This window comes from Pseudorca crassidens, chromosome 13 (assembly GCF_039906515.1).
Source record: "Pseudorca crassidens isolate mPseCra1 chromosome 13, mPseCra1.hap1, whole genome shotgun sequence".
Lineage (NCBI taxonomy): Eukaryota > Metazoa > Chordata > Mammalia > Artiodactyla > Delphinidae > Pseudorca > Pseudorca crassidens.
Window position 1 is genome coordinate 30,438,426 of NC_090308.1, and position 15,998 is coordinate 30,454,423.

The following is a 15,998-nucleotide window of genomic DNA, read 5'->3' on the forward strand; positions in this document are numbered from 1 at the left end:
CATATTAAACATATTAATTGATATTTATAGGACATTCCATCCCAAAACAACAGAATACACTTTCTTCTCAAGTGCTCATGGAACATTCTCCAGGATAGATCATATCTTGGGTCACAAATCAAGCCTTGGTAAATTTAAGAAAATTGAGATCGTATCATGTATCTTTTCTGACCACAATGCAGAGACTATCAATTACAAGAAAAAATCTGTAAAAACTACAAACACATGGAGGCTAAACAATACACTACTAAATAACCAAGAGATCACAGAAGAAATCAAAGATAAATTTTTTAAAATACCTAGAAACAAATGACGATGAAAACATGATGACACAAAACCTATGGGACGCAGCAAAAGCAGTTCTAAGAGCGAAGTTTATAGCAATACAAACCTACCTCAAGAAACAAGAAACATCTCAAATAAACAACCTAACCTTACACCTACAGCAATTAGAGAAAGAACAAAAAATCCCCAAAGTTAGCAGAAGGAAAGAAATCGTAAAGATCAGATCAGAAATAAATGAAAAAGAAATGAAGGAAACAATAGCAAAGATCAATAAAACTAAGAGCTGGTTCTTTGAGAAGATAAACAAAATTGATAAACCATTAGCCAGACTCATCAAGAAAAAAAGGGAGAAGACTCAAATCAATAGAATTAGAAATGAAAAAGGAAAAATAACAACTGACACTGCAGAAATACAAAGAACCATGAGAGATTACTACAAGCAACTATATGCCAATAAAATGGACAACCTGGAAGATATGGACACATTCTTAGAAATGCACAACCTTCTGAGACTGAACCAGGAAGAAATAGAAAATATGAACAGACAAATCACAAACACTGAAATTGAAACTGTGATTAAAAATCTTGCAACAAACAAAAGCCCAGGACCAGATGGCTTCACAGGCAAATTCTATCAAACATTTAGAGAAGAGATAACACTTATCTTTCTCAAACTCTTCCAAAATACAGCAGAGGGAGGAACACTTGCAAACTCATTCTACAAGGCCACTATCACCCTGATACTAAAACCAGACAAAGATATCACAAGAAAAGAAAACTACAGGCCAATATCACTGATGAGCATAGATGCAAAAATCCTCAACAAAATACTAGCAAACAGAATCCAACAGCCCATTAAAAGGATCATACACCATGATCAAGTGGAGTTTATCCCAGGAATGCAAGGATTCTTCAATATACGCAAATCAATCAATGTGATACACCATATTAAAAAATTGAAGGATAAAATCCATATGATCATATCAATAGATGCAGAAAAAGCTTTCGACAAAATTCAACACCCATTTATGATAAAAACCCTCCAGAAAGTAGGCATAGAGGGAACTTACCTCAACATAATAAAGGCCATATATGACAAACCCACAGCCAACATTGTCCTCAAAGGTGAAAAACTGAAACCATTTCCACTAAAATCAGGAACAACACAAGATTGCCCACTCTCACCGAATTATTCAACATAGTTTTGGAATTTTTAGCCAAAGCAATCAGAGAAGAAAAAGAAATAAAAGGAATCCAGATCAGAAAGGAAGTAAAACTGTCACTGTTTGCAGATGACATGATACTATACATAGAGAAATCCTAAAGATGTTATCTGAAAACTACTAGAGCTAATCAATGAATTTGGTAAAGTAGCAGGATACAAAATTAATGCACAGAAATTTCTTGCACTCCTATACACTAATGATGAAAAATCTGAAAGAGAAATTAAGGAAACACTCCCATTTACGACTGCAACAAAAAGAATAACATACCTAGGAATAAACCTACCTAACGAGACAAAAGACCTGTATGCAGAAAACAATAAGACACTGATGAAAGAAATTAAAGATGATACAAAAAGTTGGAGAGATATACCATGTTCTTAGATTGGAAGAATCAACATTGTGAAAATGACTACACTACTCAAGGCAATCTGCAGATTCACTGCACTCCCTATCAAACTACCAATGGCATTTTTTATAGAACTAGAACAAAAAATTTCACAATTTGTATGGGAATTTGTGGGATAGGGAGGGTGGGAGGGAGATGCAAGAGGGAGGAGATATGGGGATATATGTATATGTATAGCTGATTCACTTTGTTATAAGCAGAAACTAACACATCACTGTACAGCAATTATACTCCATTAAAGATGTTAAAAGAAAAAGAAAGAAAGAAAGAAAGAAATACTGGGTCTCTTGTTTGGTGGCAGTCAGGCTCCCTTCCTGGTGCCGTGCTGTTGGCGGGTCTGAAACAGGCCTGAGCTCCACTGTGAGGCCACATGTAATTGATGGTAAAGACTAGAATAGCCTTGCTGGACTTGAATCTAGAAGACTATGTATTTTTATTTATTAAACTTTGATTCCATGACAAAAAGACTGTGTTTGATTTCTTCAGAAGGACTTGGCTAGCTGAGGGAATCCTGACACAAAGGAAACTCAAACTACATGGAAGCAAAACAAACACATACGGTGTGGCTCTCCTCATTTATCAATTGCATGAAGATGAAACCCTGATAGTGAGTAATTTACTGAGGCAAAGACCATGTCTCATTCATTTTTTATTTCCCAGCATCTAATCATAGTGTCTGGCATATGGTAGGCATTCTGTAAACATTCAGTGAACTGAACTGGACTGTGTTGTTTCATATCCCCACTGCTGGTCTCCTTTCATCGGGGTAAAAATTGTACTTGACCTTGGCTCAGCCTTCACTTCCTCAGAAAGATCCTCCCTGACGTCCCCAACCTGACCCATTCCCCCTAGTATTTACAGTTATATTATTATGCACTCTCCTTCAAAGCACCTATCACAACTATAATTTTATATTTATTTACAAGGCTCTTTGAGATAAACAATAGAAACCATAAACAATAAAGTCAAAGGAGGCATCATGCCGGGTGAGGCAGCCTCGGTTGGCCCACGGAGCTGCAGCTGCCCTTCGAGCCCTCCTTGCCGACACATGCTCCAGTTCCTGCTTAGATTTACTCTTGGCAACGTGGTGGGAAAGTATCTGGCTCAGAGCTATGACATACCAAACCTGGCTAAAAAACTTGAAGAAATTGAAAAGGACGTGGACACCAAGAAGAAACCCCCTAGTTCATGAGGCCGACTCCAGCACTGCCTCCTGGATAAACTGATTCTACTGTTCTTGAGGGCCTCCTTTACCACCTGAACCAAAAGCTTTTGTTTTCGTCTCCAGCCTCAGCAATTTTCTTCTTTGCTAGACCCTGTATTGCCTTACAGCACAAATGGGGCCACAAGTTAAGAACAACCCTTACTTTTCAAACATCCTCACTTCTTCCCTTCCTCCTTCTGGCCACTTGGGAGGTCCTGAGAATGGAATTATGGTGCTAGATTAGTAAACATGACCTTAAATTAGTAGTCTCTCCCTTATTCTTTGGGATTTCTACTACCGTTTTCAAAAGAAAAATTGATGAGTTTTGTAGAGCTGATGAGATATAAATAATGCTGATTTCACAGTCTAGCAATTATATTGGGTGTTTAAACCTTTGGTACTAAATTATGTTGTTTCAAAGTAGTAATTAAAATGAAAATCTAGAAGCCAGTTTCTGGTGAATTATCCACTAATTTTATGTTGTTGTCAGGAAGCTCCATAGTTGCTAATTTAACCAATAAATCAATTTGCTATTCATTAACCAAGAAACTCTGTTCTGAGAACCCTATCAGGAACTGGAGAATTTTAAAGTATTTAAAGTAATGGCCTTTGTCCTCAGTAGAATTCATAGTCTAGTATGCATATTTTTTCTTAATGATGCATTTGATCTGGCTCTATTCTCTCATAAGAATCATACTTATTTCATGGGATTACAGGCGCATTTGACACTACATGGTAGATAAATGAGAAGTTGTCTATAAAGGAAATTTCATGCCTTTTTACATTAAAAAAATGTATTTACATTATAACTTATAGTGATTCTCATAAGAAGACTTTGTGTTTTTCTTTCTGCAACCATAAATTACTCTTGTAATTTTTCAAATGTATAATAGTCCATAATTATTTTTAACTGAAAAAAAAGTTTAAATACATAACTTTCCCCCTGGGTCAATACAAAGTGATCTGTGTTGTCCCCCAGCTCCTACTTCCTCTTCCTGGATTCAGGCACTCACTAGTTTCCTATATCCTTTTGTGAAAGATTTTGTGCCTGAACAAACACATGTATGGGGGTGTTTTATACAAATGATAGCAAACTATATATGGTGTTTTCCCCAGTGCAGGTCATTCCATATCCGTAGGTAAGGAACAAAGAACCTCTTTCTTTTTTTGGCTACATAAGGTTCTACTAAATGAAAATACCATAATTTATTTAATCTGCTTACATATCTGTGCAGGGGGATAGCTCCAAGCTAAAGTCCTGGAAGTGTAATTTGCACTAAATATAAACAAAGGCCCATTTCATTGGATGTTTTGTTCCAGAGGGCTAATGGGCAGCTTCACTGATGATGCCATTTCTGACATTTTAGCAGAATTAGTAAACTGGAAGAATGGTTTAGAGACCTTTTTTTCAGACACTGATGCCACTGATACTAAATGTGATTATAAAATGAAGTGATTCTACCTCTCTTTGAAAACCTGGATCTTTCATACATGGAGATAAGTTTTGTCCCTGTCAGGTTGTACTGGTGCGTGAGACAGGTTAGGATCGTATTATGGTTTGGCTTCTCCCTTGCAGTGTGATCAGGGGCAAGCAGCTTAGTTTTCTGAAACTGTTGTCTTCTCTGTAAGGTGTGGATGCAATATCTACCTCATAGGGCTTCCGTGAGAAACAGCTGAAATAATGTATGTGATGTGTAGCACAGTGCTGTGCAAATTGTCCAATAAATAGCAGATATTAGTCCAAAAAATTTAAAAAGTAAAAAAAATAAAGTCAAAGGCGGCAAGAACTGTGTCTTTTCGTTTTCCGCTCAGGCAGTAAATATTGTTTTTGTTGGCTCTCAGTAAATATTTGTTAAAGTAGTGAACCAAGAACCCATAATTTCATGGTTTCCTCTCATTCTAATAATACTCACAAGGCCTCAAATAATATGAAATAAATTATCCAGCACACATTCACATAATAGTTGGAGCTGGGAAAGTAAGTTTGTGCCACAGGCCATCCAGTTAGGAAGAATTCTGATAAGGCAAAGGAAAAATGCACACATCTTTCATTATAGCCAGAAGTACACCAACCTGGAAAATGCCATAGAAATTTTTGTGGAGAAATTTTTCTTCTTTTATAGACATCTCAGTTGTTTTATTTAAAAAAAAGAAGAGGAAAATAAAGCATAATCCATTAAGTTTAACCACTAAAGGTCAAAAACTCCCAAATATTGTCAGTTGCATATGACCCAACCTAGCAGACTATGTATATTTACATAGTTTAGTTTATCACATGTGAGCAGTTTTTCTATAGTATTGTTTTCTGCATCTTGGAAGTAAAAAAAAAGAAATACTGTCCTGATCCAAAATACAGTACTAAAGGAATATGAAATGTGGTAAATGACAAAGTTCTTTTCTGGTTAGAGAAAAAGAAAAAGCAGAAACTGAAACTTGGTCACGTTTAATCTAATATCTGAACACTTATAATAAACCAATGTATCCAATTTTTCCAATCAACAACTTTAGTAAAATTCTAGAAGAATGATAAGGCAAAAAAAAACCATCCTAGGAGGCTATTGATTTAATTCAGTTGGACCATAGTTTTGAAGCAACTCCTGTGTGTCAGGCAGTGTACTCAGCACAAAGGATGCAGCCATGAAAGACACGGATACAGTCCCTGCCCTCAGGAATTTACAAGCACTGAAGGAGTCCCCAGTCTGTATCTCGACCCTTCACAACAGTTCTATCTTCTTCCAGTTCTTTGGGGGAAACTCCTGGCCTCAGGCAGGTCCACAAGGAATGCTCTCCTTCCCCTAAGGGGAATTACTTCTCTTCACTTAGCCTGAATTCTTAGGAACAGTGCTATGTACCAAATCAGGTTTCAATAAATATTCTTAGAATAAATGAAAGAAGAAATTAACTAATCACCCAACTGATATGAGAGGGAGCTGTGTAAATGAGGAGTTGGACAAGAATACCCATGGCTTGCTTTCCACAAAGTTCAGGTTTTCTGGCTTGACTCTGATCTTTTACCTGATCCTGAGACAAAGAAGACATTTTTATGGCTGATTTAAGTTAGCCTTACCCAAAAGTAAACGTTCAATTTTCTTCTTTAACCATGTAATATGTGCACCAAATAACTCTGGCTCTTACAAGGTAGAAGAATCTCAGTTCTGTCACTGTGTGACTTCAGAAAAATTACAAACTCTCCCTGTGCCCATTTTTACATCTGTAAAAGGTTGGTAATCATGTAGTAAATTTGCGAGGATTAAATAAGGCAATATATCTAAAGCGCTTGGCACGGTACCAAGCATAAGGTAAGCTCTCGGCCAGTATTGGTATTATATTATGCATGACTGGTAGCATTATTATCTCTCTTTCCATGTATTTTTTATTGGAGAAATCAAGGTACTGGTTAGATTGAAGAGCTCTGGTTAAAAGGCTCAAAAAAAGATCCAGTACCTCCATTTAATCATTCTACAAATATTTATTGAGCTTCTGCAAGGCATCAGGGTTGACCAGCTCCCAGAATCAAATGGGTGACTTACTGGGGGCTTGGAAGGGAGAAGGCAGAACTGTGGAAGAATAAGTAAACCATAAGTTAATGGGCTCAAACTAAGCTCCAAATCCTGAAGACAGAGAGCATAAATAAAAGGGGTCAGGCACAGAAGTGAACCTCAGAGTCCTTAGGCAGCATTAAGTCTTAGAAAATTGTATTAACCTTTAACAAGAGGAGAGTCCAAGGTTGGAGAACTTTCTTACCCATGACTGGCCCCTACCTAATCTAGAATGCTAAAAAACATTCCCCATCTTAAATGATCTTAAATATTATCAGAGATGGTTTTTTGTGTTAATTTCCATCATAAAAAATCAAGAGAGAGAACACAGTTATCTTGCCAAGAACTGGAGGACTATGCAGAAATGGAAGTCTAGTAATGAGCTAAGGATGAAAATCCAGCCTGGTGAGGAACAATGAGGATAATTTCCAAATATGTTGAGTAATAAAATGGGAAAATAAAAGCAGTTCCTCAGACTGAAGACCTATATCCCAGGTTTGTTCAAGGCTGGACTTAAAGAGACTGAAGTCTGCAGGGGAAGAGGAGCAGTGAATTATCTAAGAATCCCCAACTTCTCTGCAGTGTCATGATTTGCTGATTGATCTCTACCAACTACATATCTGGTTTCCACAATGTTCATTGTGAAATGCCAGAATCATCCTGCTAAAAATACACAAGACTCAGAAAACCACATTCATGGACTCAAAATGTCTTGTGGTTTTTTTTTTTTGCACTAGAACAGAGATTAGGAGAGGAGGAGATGGCTTGAGACATGTCAGAACTGTGCGGTGAAGGCTATTTGCAAACTAACATTCATACTTTTACAGATGCTGGAAGAATATGTGACATGCCTGTGTCAGAGACAATTGACTTTATTCCTCTCAGCAGTAGTGGTAGCCAGAATATCATTATTTTCTTGCACTAGTTCCCAGAGAGCCAATTCCCATAGGGCAACCCAAAGAGGGTCAGGTGACACCTGTACATACAATAAGCATTATAGGAGAAGGACCCTGAGCTTAGGGAACCTGAATCTTTTATACTGGACAGTAAGCATGCCTGCCTTTTGCTCTGAAGGGAGACACTATCTACATCTTCTAAGGCTGTTCACTGCACAAACATTCTGGAAATAATAGAGTGGAATAAAGTTAGTTACTTCCTTTGCTCATAAGACAGGGAGAAATGTGAGACTCCAAGACACTCCAAGAATTGTCTCCCAATATGACCTTGACACTAGGAGTATTCACAGAACATGCTTTAGTGCTTGGCGTCCTGTTGGTCCACACCTTAAATAACTGTGGATCTGCAAAGTCCTTTCTGATTCAGGATGTCATCTAATCTGAACCATTATTGCACATTCCCAAGAACATTTTCCTGAGCTTGTCAAACCACTTATGGGTATTCATTTCCTCTTTATTAAGGTCCGCACAAATTTCTAAAACTATTGTTTTTTACCATTTCCCAAAAGGATTTAGGGATTCATATTGTAAAAGGCTTCTGCAAAGTAGAACATCTCTCTTCCACTAGCGCTAGAACAGTAGTCAAAATATAGTCTATACCTATCATGGATTTAAGGTAGGCATAGTCCTACTTTATACTATGAAAACATTTCAATAATAACAATGCTCCTAGCATCCACCTACCATTCCACCCAAGCCTCCTAAGTAAGGGTGTCAACACTGAAGAGTAGCAAAGGCATGAGTCCTGGCTTTAAAGCTTACTAGCTATTGCCTTGGGTGAGTCACTTCATCTACCCTAGTCTCCTTATTGTGAAATAGGTGTAATAATACTCGCTCTCCGTACCTCACACAATTTTTGAGAAAATCAAATGACTTAACATCTGTGAAAGCATTTTATGATCAAGAAAAAAATCTTAGCCTCAGAAACTGGGTCATCATAGTATCAATATATTAGGCAGAGTTGTGGTGTAATCAGTTCTTTGCAATTGGATTCATGTGTTATTGGGTATACAGAGGAAATCTCTTTATCATCAAGGATTTGTCGGGGAGGGGAAGGGATGAGGCTGTTGGGTGAAAAAGGTAGGGGGTGGGAGGGAACACAATGTTATTTCTAGGTCAGAAGCCATTTCCACATATATTACATAGCCAAGGTTTTATGTTACCAAGCATTGGCTTTTGGTTAATTTTTAGTTGAGAATCAGTGAATAGAAAGAAATAAAATACACTATCCACTTTTCATTAATGTCTTCATTAATCTGCCTTCCACGTTTTTGTCTTTTTCCAAGACACCAGTAAGACTACTGTCAGAGTATGTTATTTTCCCCCAACAGTGTCAGGGTGGGCTACAAGCAATGCACAAAAGTCTCAAGAAAAAATAGTTTAAAACCCATAAAAGATGCATTGCAACCGAAACAGTTCTCATGCTGCAAATTATGAAGACTTGGATCAAAAATTCTGCTCTCTGCCTAATTTTCCAGAAATGGAAAGAAAACCTTATAGACTTTTAATATAGTAAAAAGGCACAGAACACAAGCACTGACAGATCAAAAGTGGGAAGCAAAGAAAACAGGATAAAGTAAAAGGGACAGAGATCTGCTACTGATCCAAATAGTTTTGAAATAAAAACTAGAATAAAAATGAAAAAAAAAAAACTAAAACATGAAAATACACTCTTAAGACGTTGCATTATTTCCTTTAGGAAGAAAACTTGATATAGATTATTTCTACTCCCTAAGATCTTGTACTCTGTTCTCTTTTCAGAAGTTGTCAAATTTTGGTAAAGATACAACTTAAAGGAAATAGATTTTCCATTAAGGTTAACAAAAGCATCTCTCAGTTCCCTAAGTTCCCTTGAAAATGCAAATGCTTTGAATCAGCAATGGAATTAGATATGTCTAAGTATGTTTCTAGTAGCATCCAATAGTCTAGAAAAAAGCAATCCATAGAGCTTCCAAGTATGAAGTCTCTTTCTGGAGAATAGTGAGTTCAGAAGTCAGTTTGTGTACCATGTGTCTTTTATGTTCTATTCTGTTTCCATTCTCTCTTAGCTTATTTTGACCTGTCTTCTAGTTCATCAATCCTGTGTCTTCTAGTTCATCAATAATGTGTTCACCTGGCTGTTCAAAACATCCAAAGTTTTTAACATAAAATATTGTATTTTTCAGCTCAAGAAGGTCCATTTGATTAATTTATATGGATTCCAATTCTCTGTTGAAGTTATATTTTCATCTATTTTGTACATCATTTTCTCCATTTTCTTGATCAGATTTACCATAGTTATTTTAAAGTCCCTATCTGACAATAGCAATATCTAAATCATGTATGGGTTTATTGTCTTTTTTCTCTTGGGTTTTGGTCATTATTTTTTTTCTGGCTTTAAAGCACATCTTGTAATTTATTTATTATTATTTTTTTTTTGCAGTACACGGGCCTCTCACTGCTGTGGCCTCTCCTGCTGCAGAGCACAGGCTCCGGACGTGCAGGCCCAGGGGCCATGGCTCATGGGCCTAGCCACTCCGCGGCACGTGGGATCTTCCCGAACCGGGGCAAGAACCCGTGTCCCGTGTCCCCTGCATCGGCAGGCGGACTCCCAACCACTGCTCCACCAGGGAAGCCCGACATCTTGTAATTTTTTATTGACTGCTGAGTATCACAGAGACTCTGATATGGTCCTTAAAAGAGAGTTAAATGGTTTTCTGAAATTCAGGAAAAAAATGCTGGTAGATCAACTGATCCTGTCTAAGCTTGATTTAAAGCTCTGCTGTATTTCATTTCTCCTAGGGTAAGGTCCCTACTCCTAGGGCTTGACCGACAGGGTCTCCACTGAGATCCTGAGGTCGTTTACCAATGCCCCTGTACTTGAATTCCTATCTCTCTCCCTGGTGTCATGAGGCTAAAATACCCCCAGAGATCTGTTTTTTAGCCATTCAGATGTCCTTTTGTGCTACATTTCTTGAGGTCTTTGTCCTGCTTATGTACAGACTAGTAGTTGACAATTGACTTGAACAGAATTTATATGGAGATATTTGGGCTACTTTTCTGAGGCTTACTCCCTTCCAGAAATTTTCCCCTCTAGTTCTAGCCACTTTGTTTGCCCCAAAGTCTGATATCATTCTCCTTAGTCCAATAACAATTGCCACTTTCTTCTTTTTTTTTTTTTTTTTTTTGCGGTACGCGGGCCTCTCACTGTTGTGGCCTCTCCCGTTGTGGAGCACAGGCTCCGGACGCGCAGGCTCAGCAGCCATGGCTCACGGGCCCAGCCGCTCCGCGGCATGTGGGATCTTCCCGGACCGGGGCACGAACCCGTGTCCCCTGCATCGGCAGGCAGACTCCCAACCACTGCGCCACCAGGGAAGCCCACCACTTTCTTCTTATACTTCATTTACCTGTGCTAAAATTTAGACAATGCTCTCATAGGGGTAGCCAGGGAGAATTTAAGTGCAGCCAATGTGCTTCTCTTCTCTCAAGGATCAGAACCATCCTTGCGTCCCGACTATGTCGGTTGCTCTCCAATGTCTTCAATCTATTATCTTATACATTCTGTCCAGCTTTTTTAGTTATTTATTGCAGGAAGGTTTGTCCATTACAAATGACTCCATCATGGAAACTAAAGTCTACAGTACAAACGTTATTACAGAGAACGCTTAGTGCGGTAAGCTTTCAGGTAGAAGCAAGCACAGATACATGGATCAGGATACAAAAGAGAACCAGATACCCTCCCTAAGGTTGGTAGAGCAGTAAACATTGTTCGACATGGTAGAATAAAGTAAGGGAGGATTCACTGTATGGTGGGCAGCCTACTATGATAGCAAGCAATAGAGAAATTCTGATTTACTGTAACAATCAAAAATAAGCACAATTCAACATCGAGGTAGCGACAGTCAGGTGAGTACTTGTAACAGGGGCTAGGTGATCCTCAAAATTCTGAACTTTAATATGAACAAGGCTTCTAGAAGGCAAGGAATCCCGAAGTAAGGCCTAGCATAGTTGCACGGGTCTCTGGTGCCATTAATTTTCCCTGCCAAAGGAAGTCTTTGATTTTGTCTTGATCATGGCTAATCAATCAAGCTTAATCATTGAGAGGAACCACTCTAGGCTTAAAGCAACTTTGACTAGTTAGAATAAACAGCGACCTTGGCCATCAGTAATTACATAAGGAGATATATTTCTATCAGGAGATCTATACTGCATTACCACCCGTTCAGGTTCCAGTGTAGGATTAGACTACAAGAAAGAACCCTCCATCCTCAGCATTATTCAACTTCATCAGTGACCTAACCATCCAACGGAGATCAGGGGGCATCCAGCCCATGGGATTTGTGACTCACAGCAATAACTAAATTACTTACTTAATAAAAAAAATCATTAAAAATAAAGTAACTTTTTTTGCTTTAAAAAAGTTTAAATAAAAATATAAATTAATAAAAATTAATCGAAATCCTGCCTTTCCTTCCAGTATATAAGTATTGCATTTACCATGAACAGAGCATTATATAATGATTAATATTTAATGTTTAAAGAATTAATATTTTTCACACAATTTTTACTTTCTAGCTAAGCCACAAGAGACACAGTATTTATTTATGCATCTCTCTCTACATTCCTCTTCTACCTATGAGGGAAAAGATGGCGTTTTCATCAACTTCATATTCCCAGGGCGTAATATGGCGCCCAGTAGGTGCACAGAGCAGGTGATTAGCAGATATTAATGAGTTAATCAATTAAACATTAATTGGGATGGATTTGCACTGATCCAAGGACATGCCCGTCATGCTGATATCAAGCTAAATGGACTTTCTGTCAGTACAACTCTATAATAAAAGTGGAGAAGAGAAAAGGATCTGGATTGTTAAAGGGCTCTAATTTATAGATCCTTTACTACGAAGGATATAGGGTAAAATCAAAAGAGGAGAGGGTATTTATTCAAGAACTGGCTCCGCCACTGTCTGTCTGAAAGTGTGTCTTTGAGTAAGGCGCACATTGCCTACGGAGTCAGTTTCCTCACCTGTTGAAGGGGAGGTGCGCTCACGGGCTTTGCAGAGTTCTGCAGAAGCGGTGAGTCCAGCTCCAACCCCCTCTCTTGAAACAACTACAGCTGCTCCTCCTGGTTTTCATAGGTTACATTTTTGTAATTAGGTGCCATGGTGAGAAGCTTGAAAAGCATAAGACCGCATGATCAGAAGTGTTTTCTTCCAACTTTACCAGTTTCTAATTCTATATATATTTAACTGGCTGAGAAAAAAAAAAAAAAGAAGTGTCAGTTTCTCTAATCAGAACCAAAAATTAAACTACTACTTTCACGGTGCTTACTTTTGGTAGATTTTCTAAAACAAATTCCCAAGACTTTTATAATTTTTAAACTCACATACTTAGTGAATATTTAATCCATGTCTTAAATACATTTACCCAGAATTCCTGACAGTGCTTATTCTGAGAAGTAATGCCACATCTAAAGGGACTTCTTAGTCTATTTAACAAATATTTCTTTAGAAGAAAGCCTGAGTTTCAAAGCAAGATAATTTAATTTAGTAACTAAGCTGCTAATTTACCTTGTTTATAAAATGTTTACTAATTGAAAACATTATTCTTCTGTTTCTCATTCAATGGCCCTTACCACGAACTAACAATGCTTATGAGATCACTGGAGCACTGACAAGCCCCTCTCCAGAAAGTGAATTTCCCCTTGATCCCTAATTTTTTTAGTTTTTTAATTGGGGAAAATGAATCTTTCATCTTCCTTGGTAATATTAATTATTAAAGTAAATATAAAGTCTCTAACATGTGGGGAGCACTTAGTATATACATCAATGCTATTATAAATACTTTAAATAAACTATACTTCATTGAATTCTCACAACAACCCCCCAAAGGTAGGTTTTGCTATGCTCTCCATCTTCCAAAGGGGCAGCTGAGACACAAGCTCTCACACTTAGTGAGGGGCAGAACAAGCCCCACCCAAGTGCCTGACTCCTGAGCCCAAGTCTGGAGCCTCATTGCTGCATGTCAGCAGCCACTGCAGGGCATTAACATCCTGGGAATGAAATAAACCAGGATGCTGAAAATTACTAAAACAACAACCTTAATTTAGAATTCATGTTATTCTTTTCCATTTATTTTTATTTTCCTCAGAATATATTTCCCCATAGTAAATTAAATAAGATAGGATGAAGTAATGAGAAAAAAACAAAACAATGAAGATGAAGCTAAAGTCAGCAAACCTGTCCTTAGCACCAGTTCTGCCACTAACTGGTTATGTGGCTTTGGACAAGTCTTTAAATATCTATTCCAAGCCTTAAGGGAAAGAAAAAAAAAAAAAAACAACTCTAATTTAACCTACCTAAAATTCATGAGGTTTTTAGGGAGCCATATCAATGGTATTACTAATCACCAAAACATGTGTGATAATTATTATTATTAAAGGAATAACTGCAAACAATAGGCACGCTTTACTCTATTATACAATCCTAAACTGAGCTTAAAAAAAAATTCTAAGACAGTTTAAAAATGGTTTCCTTTGTTTCGTGGGACTTTTCCTAAAGATAACAGTAAAACTGTCACTATTTCCTGTAAGACTCTTCATTACTCTGCAACTTCCTGAAGATGAACCACATTAAATAAACTCTAGAGGCCACAGTTAGAAAACACGGTACTTAGCAAACTCTACCTAAGTTTATTCATTTTATAGAACAGATGCCTTGCCTTTTGTTTTTCAGAAAGAAAGAAATTTAAATTAAAAGCACATATTTTTTGATATATTTATGTCAAATAAAATCTAGTCTACAAGTGGAAATACTAAATAGTAAGATTTGGTCGGTATGTGATCTTATGGTGGAATTTCCACTGGGATTGTTCCTTTCTTTCATACCTTACCTTTTTCATAGCAGGAAGTCAAGCTCTGGCAGTGACTTCACCCTGTTACCTGAAAACAAAGACATGGTGTTATTTCCACAACAAGCTAAAAAGAAAACTCCTATTCTTAAATTTGCTAGTTGTATGTTCCAAGTTGAAATTACATTTCCATCATATTCAGGATTTGCCCATATAAAAATACCTGCTAACATCTTTATGTGTAGACGTTTTATAACATTTAGGTCAACTGAGCTTTAAATAAATCAACCCAGTAAAATGTGTAAGTTAAGTACTTTTAACGTCCTTCTTTAGGGGTGGGGAGTGGAGGCGGAAATTTGATCTTTGTATTTGCTTTTCAACTTTTGGCTAAACATATGCATCAAGAATTAGTCCACAAATTAAATGAGTATAAAATTAAAAGAACTACCAATTTTCAGTTGGTTTACTTTTGGTTTAATGCCCTAGGTCTTTTTTTTAAATACACAAAATTCACAAAACACTAACTCTATATTGTTTTACCCATTCAACTCCTGATTCAATTGTTGTTTCTCTTGATTGACTGTTAATAACAATCACCCCCCTTTGTAGCATTCAGACTCTCTACTTTGTAATGCTCTCAGTGAAAATGACTTCACCACTTCCAACCATATGTAAGCACACCACATGAAAGACAAACTATTGACCCAAATAATCCCAAGAATGTAAGAGTAGATGTGGCTTAGAGTTTTGCGTAACTCCTGAAGTTTTAACTCCTGATACCCTACTTCGGGGTGAAGGGAAAAGAAATCTGACAAGGTTGGCTTAGTAGGTCTGTAACGTCCTGCTTTAATATCCAGCCATTTTCCACACTTTGTGACTGTCTGTAAGAATTCCAGGACTTACATAGAGTAGGAAATAGTTCCACAGATTAGTTATTGAAAAGGACTGCTCTATCTCCATGCCTTTGGGGTGCCAGCTGCCTCAAGAGCAGCTGGATCGCACCAAGCTTAATTCAATTCAAGTCAGCTCATACTTACTAATATGCAAAGGACCCTGCGAGGGCTGTGGAGAAAATTAAGACAAGCACAAGCTGGGACTAAGGCATTTCTAGGGAAAATAATACACTTCAGCGAATCTCATGAGACAAAAATCCACTTGTGCTAAGTCTTCCCCCTCATTTTGCATTTATTTTAACTGCTCTTCCAAATAGCGTTCTGAGGATGAAATGGCATCATTGCCTTCACCCAATCCAAGACTTGTGAGTTGTCTCTAACTTCCAAATGTGTAAAGGCACATCTGATTATAAAGCAAATTTTACTTTACACGTAGATTCTATTTATTCTCCAAAAGTTCTGGTGGGGATGGAAAACTCACAATCAAATAAATAGGGACATGCTAGCGGATTCCATTTTATTTGTTACAAACAACACTGCTAACTTTTTGAAAAATATTTTAAATCTAATCCGTCTCCACTTGTAGCCTAAAGATAACAATCATTACTTATTTGATTTGAGAGCGTCAAAAATAAATTTTTGAGTGTTATTTAAGTTAGTT

At 37.4% G+C, this 15,998-nt stretch overlaps 2 protein-coding genes across 7 annotated transcripts in view; one reads left to right on the forward strand and one right to left on the reverse strand.

Annotated features, from left to right (window-relative positions):
* Positions 1-15,998, reverse strand: part of LOC137204532 (uncharacterized) — a 285,170-nt gene that overhangs the window by 251,750 nt on the left and 17,422 nt on the right. For 4 of the 6 annotated variants that reach the window (XR_010933679.1, XR_010933678.1, XR_010933680.1 and 1 more), the window contains exons 2-3: positions 14,487-14,535; positions 12,622-12,848 (exon numbers count right to left, since the gene is read on the reverse strand). Coding sequence is in view for 1 of the 6 variants with exons in the window: in XM_067702070.1 (XP_067558171.1) it covers positions 14,487-14,495 (9 nt within the window). In the remaining 5 variants the exon portion in view is untranslated. The remainder of the gene's footprint in view (positions 1-12,621; positions 12,849-14,486; positions 14,536-15,998) is intronic. The other 2 variants (XR_010933677.1, XM_067702070.1) reach the window with 1 other exon arrangement.
* Positions 2,966-3,901, forward strand: LOC137204970 (short transmembrane mitochondrial protein 1-like). Its single transcript, XM_067702936.1, has one exon. The coding sequence runs from the start codon at positions 2,966-2,968 to the stop codon at positions 3,107-3,109; it is 144 nt and encodes a 47-aa protein (XP_067559037.1). The 3' UTR covers positions 3,110-3,901.

Bases quoted from the DNA above. Each gene is read 5' to 3' on its own strand.
- LOC137204970 (XM_067702936.1), top strand. From the start codon at position 2,966: ATGCTCCAGTTCCTGCTTAGATTTACTCTTGGCAACGTGGTGGGAAAG.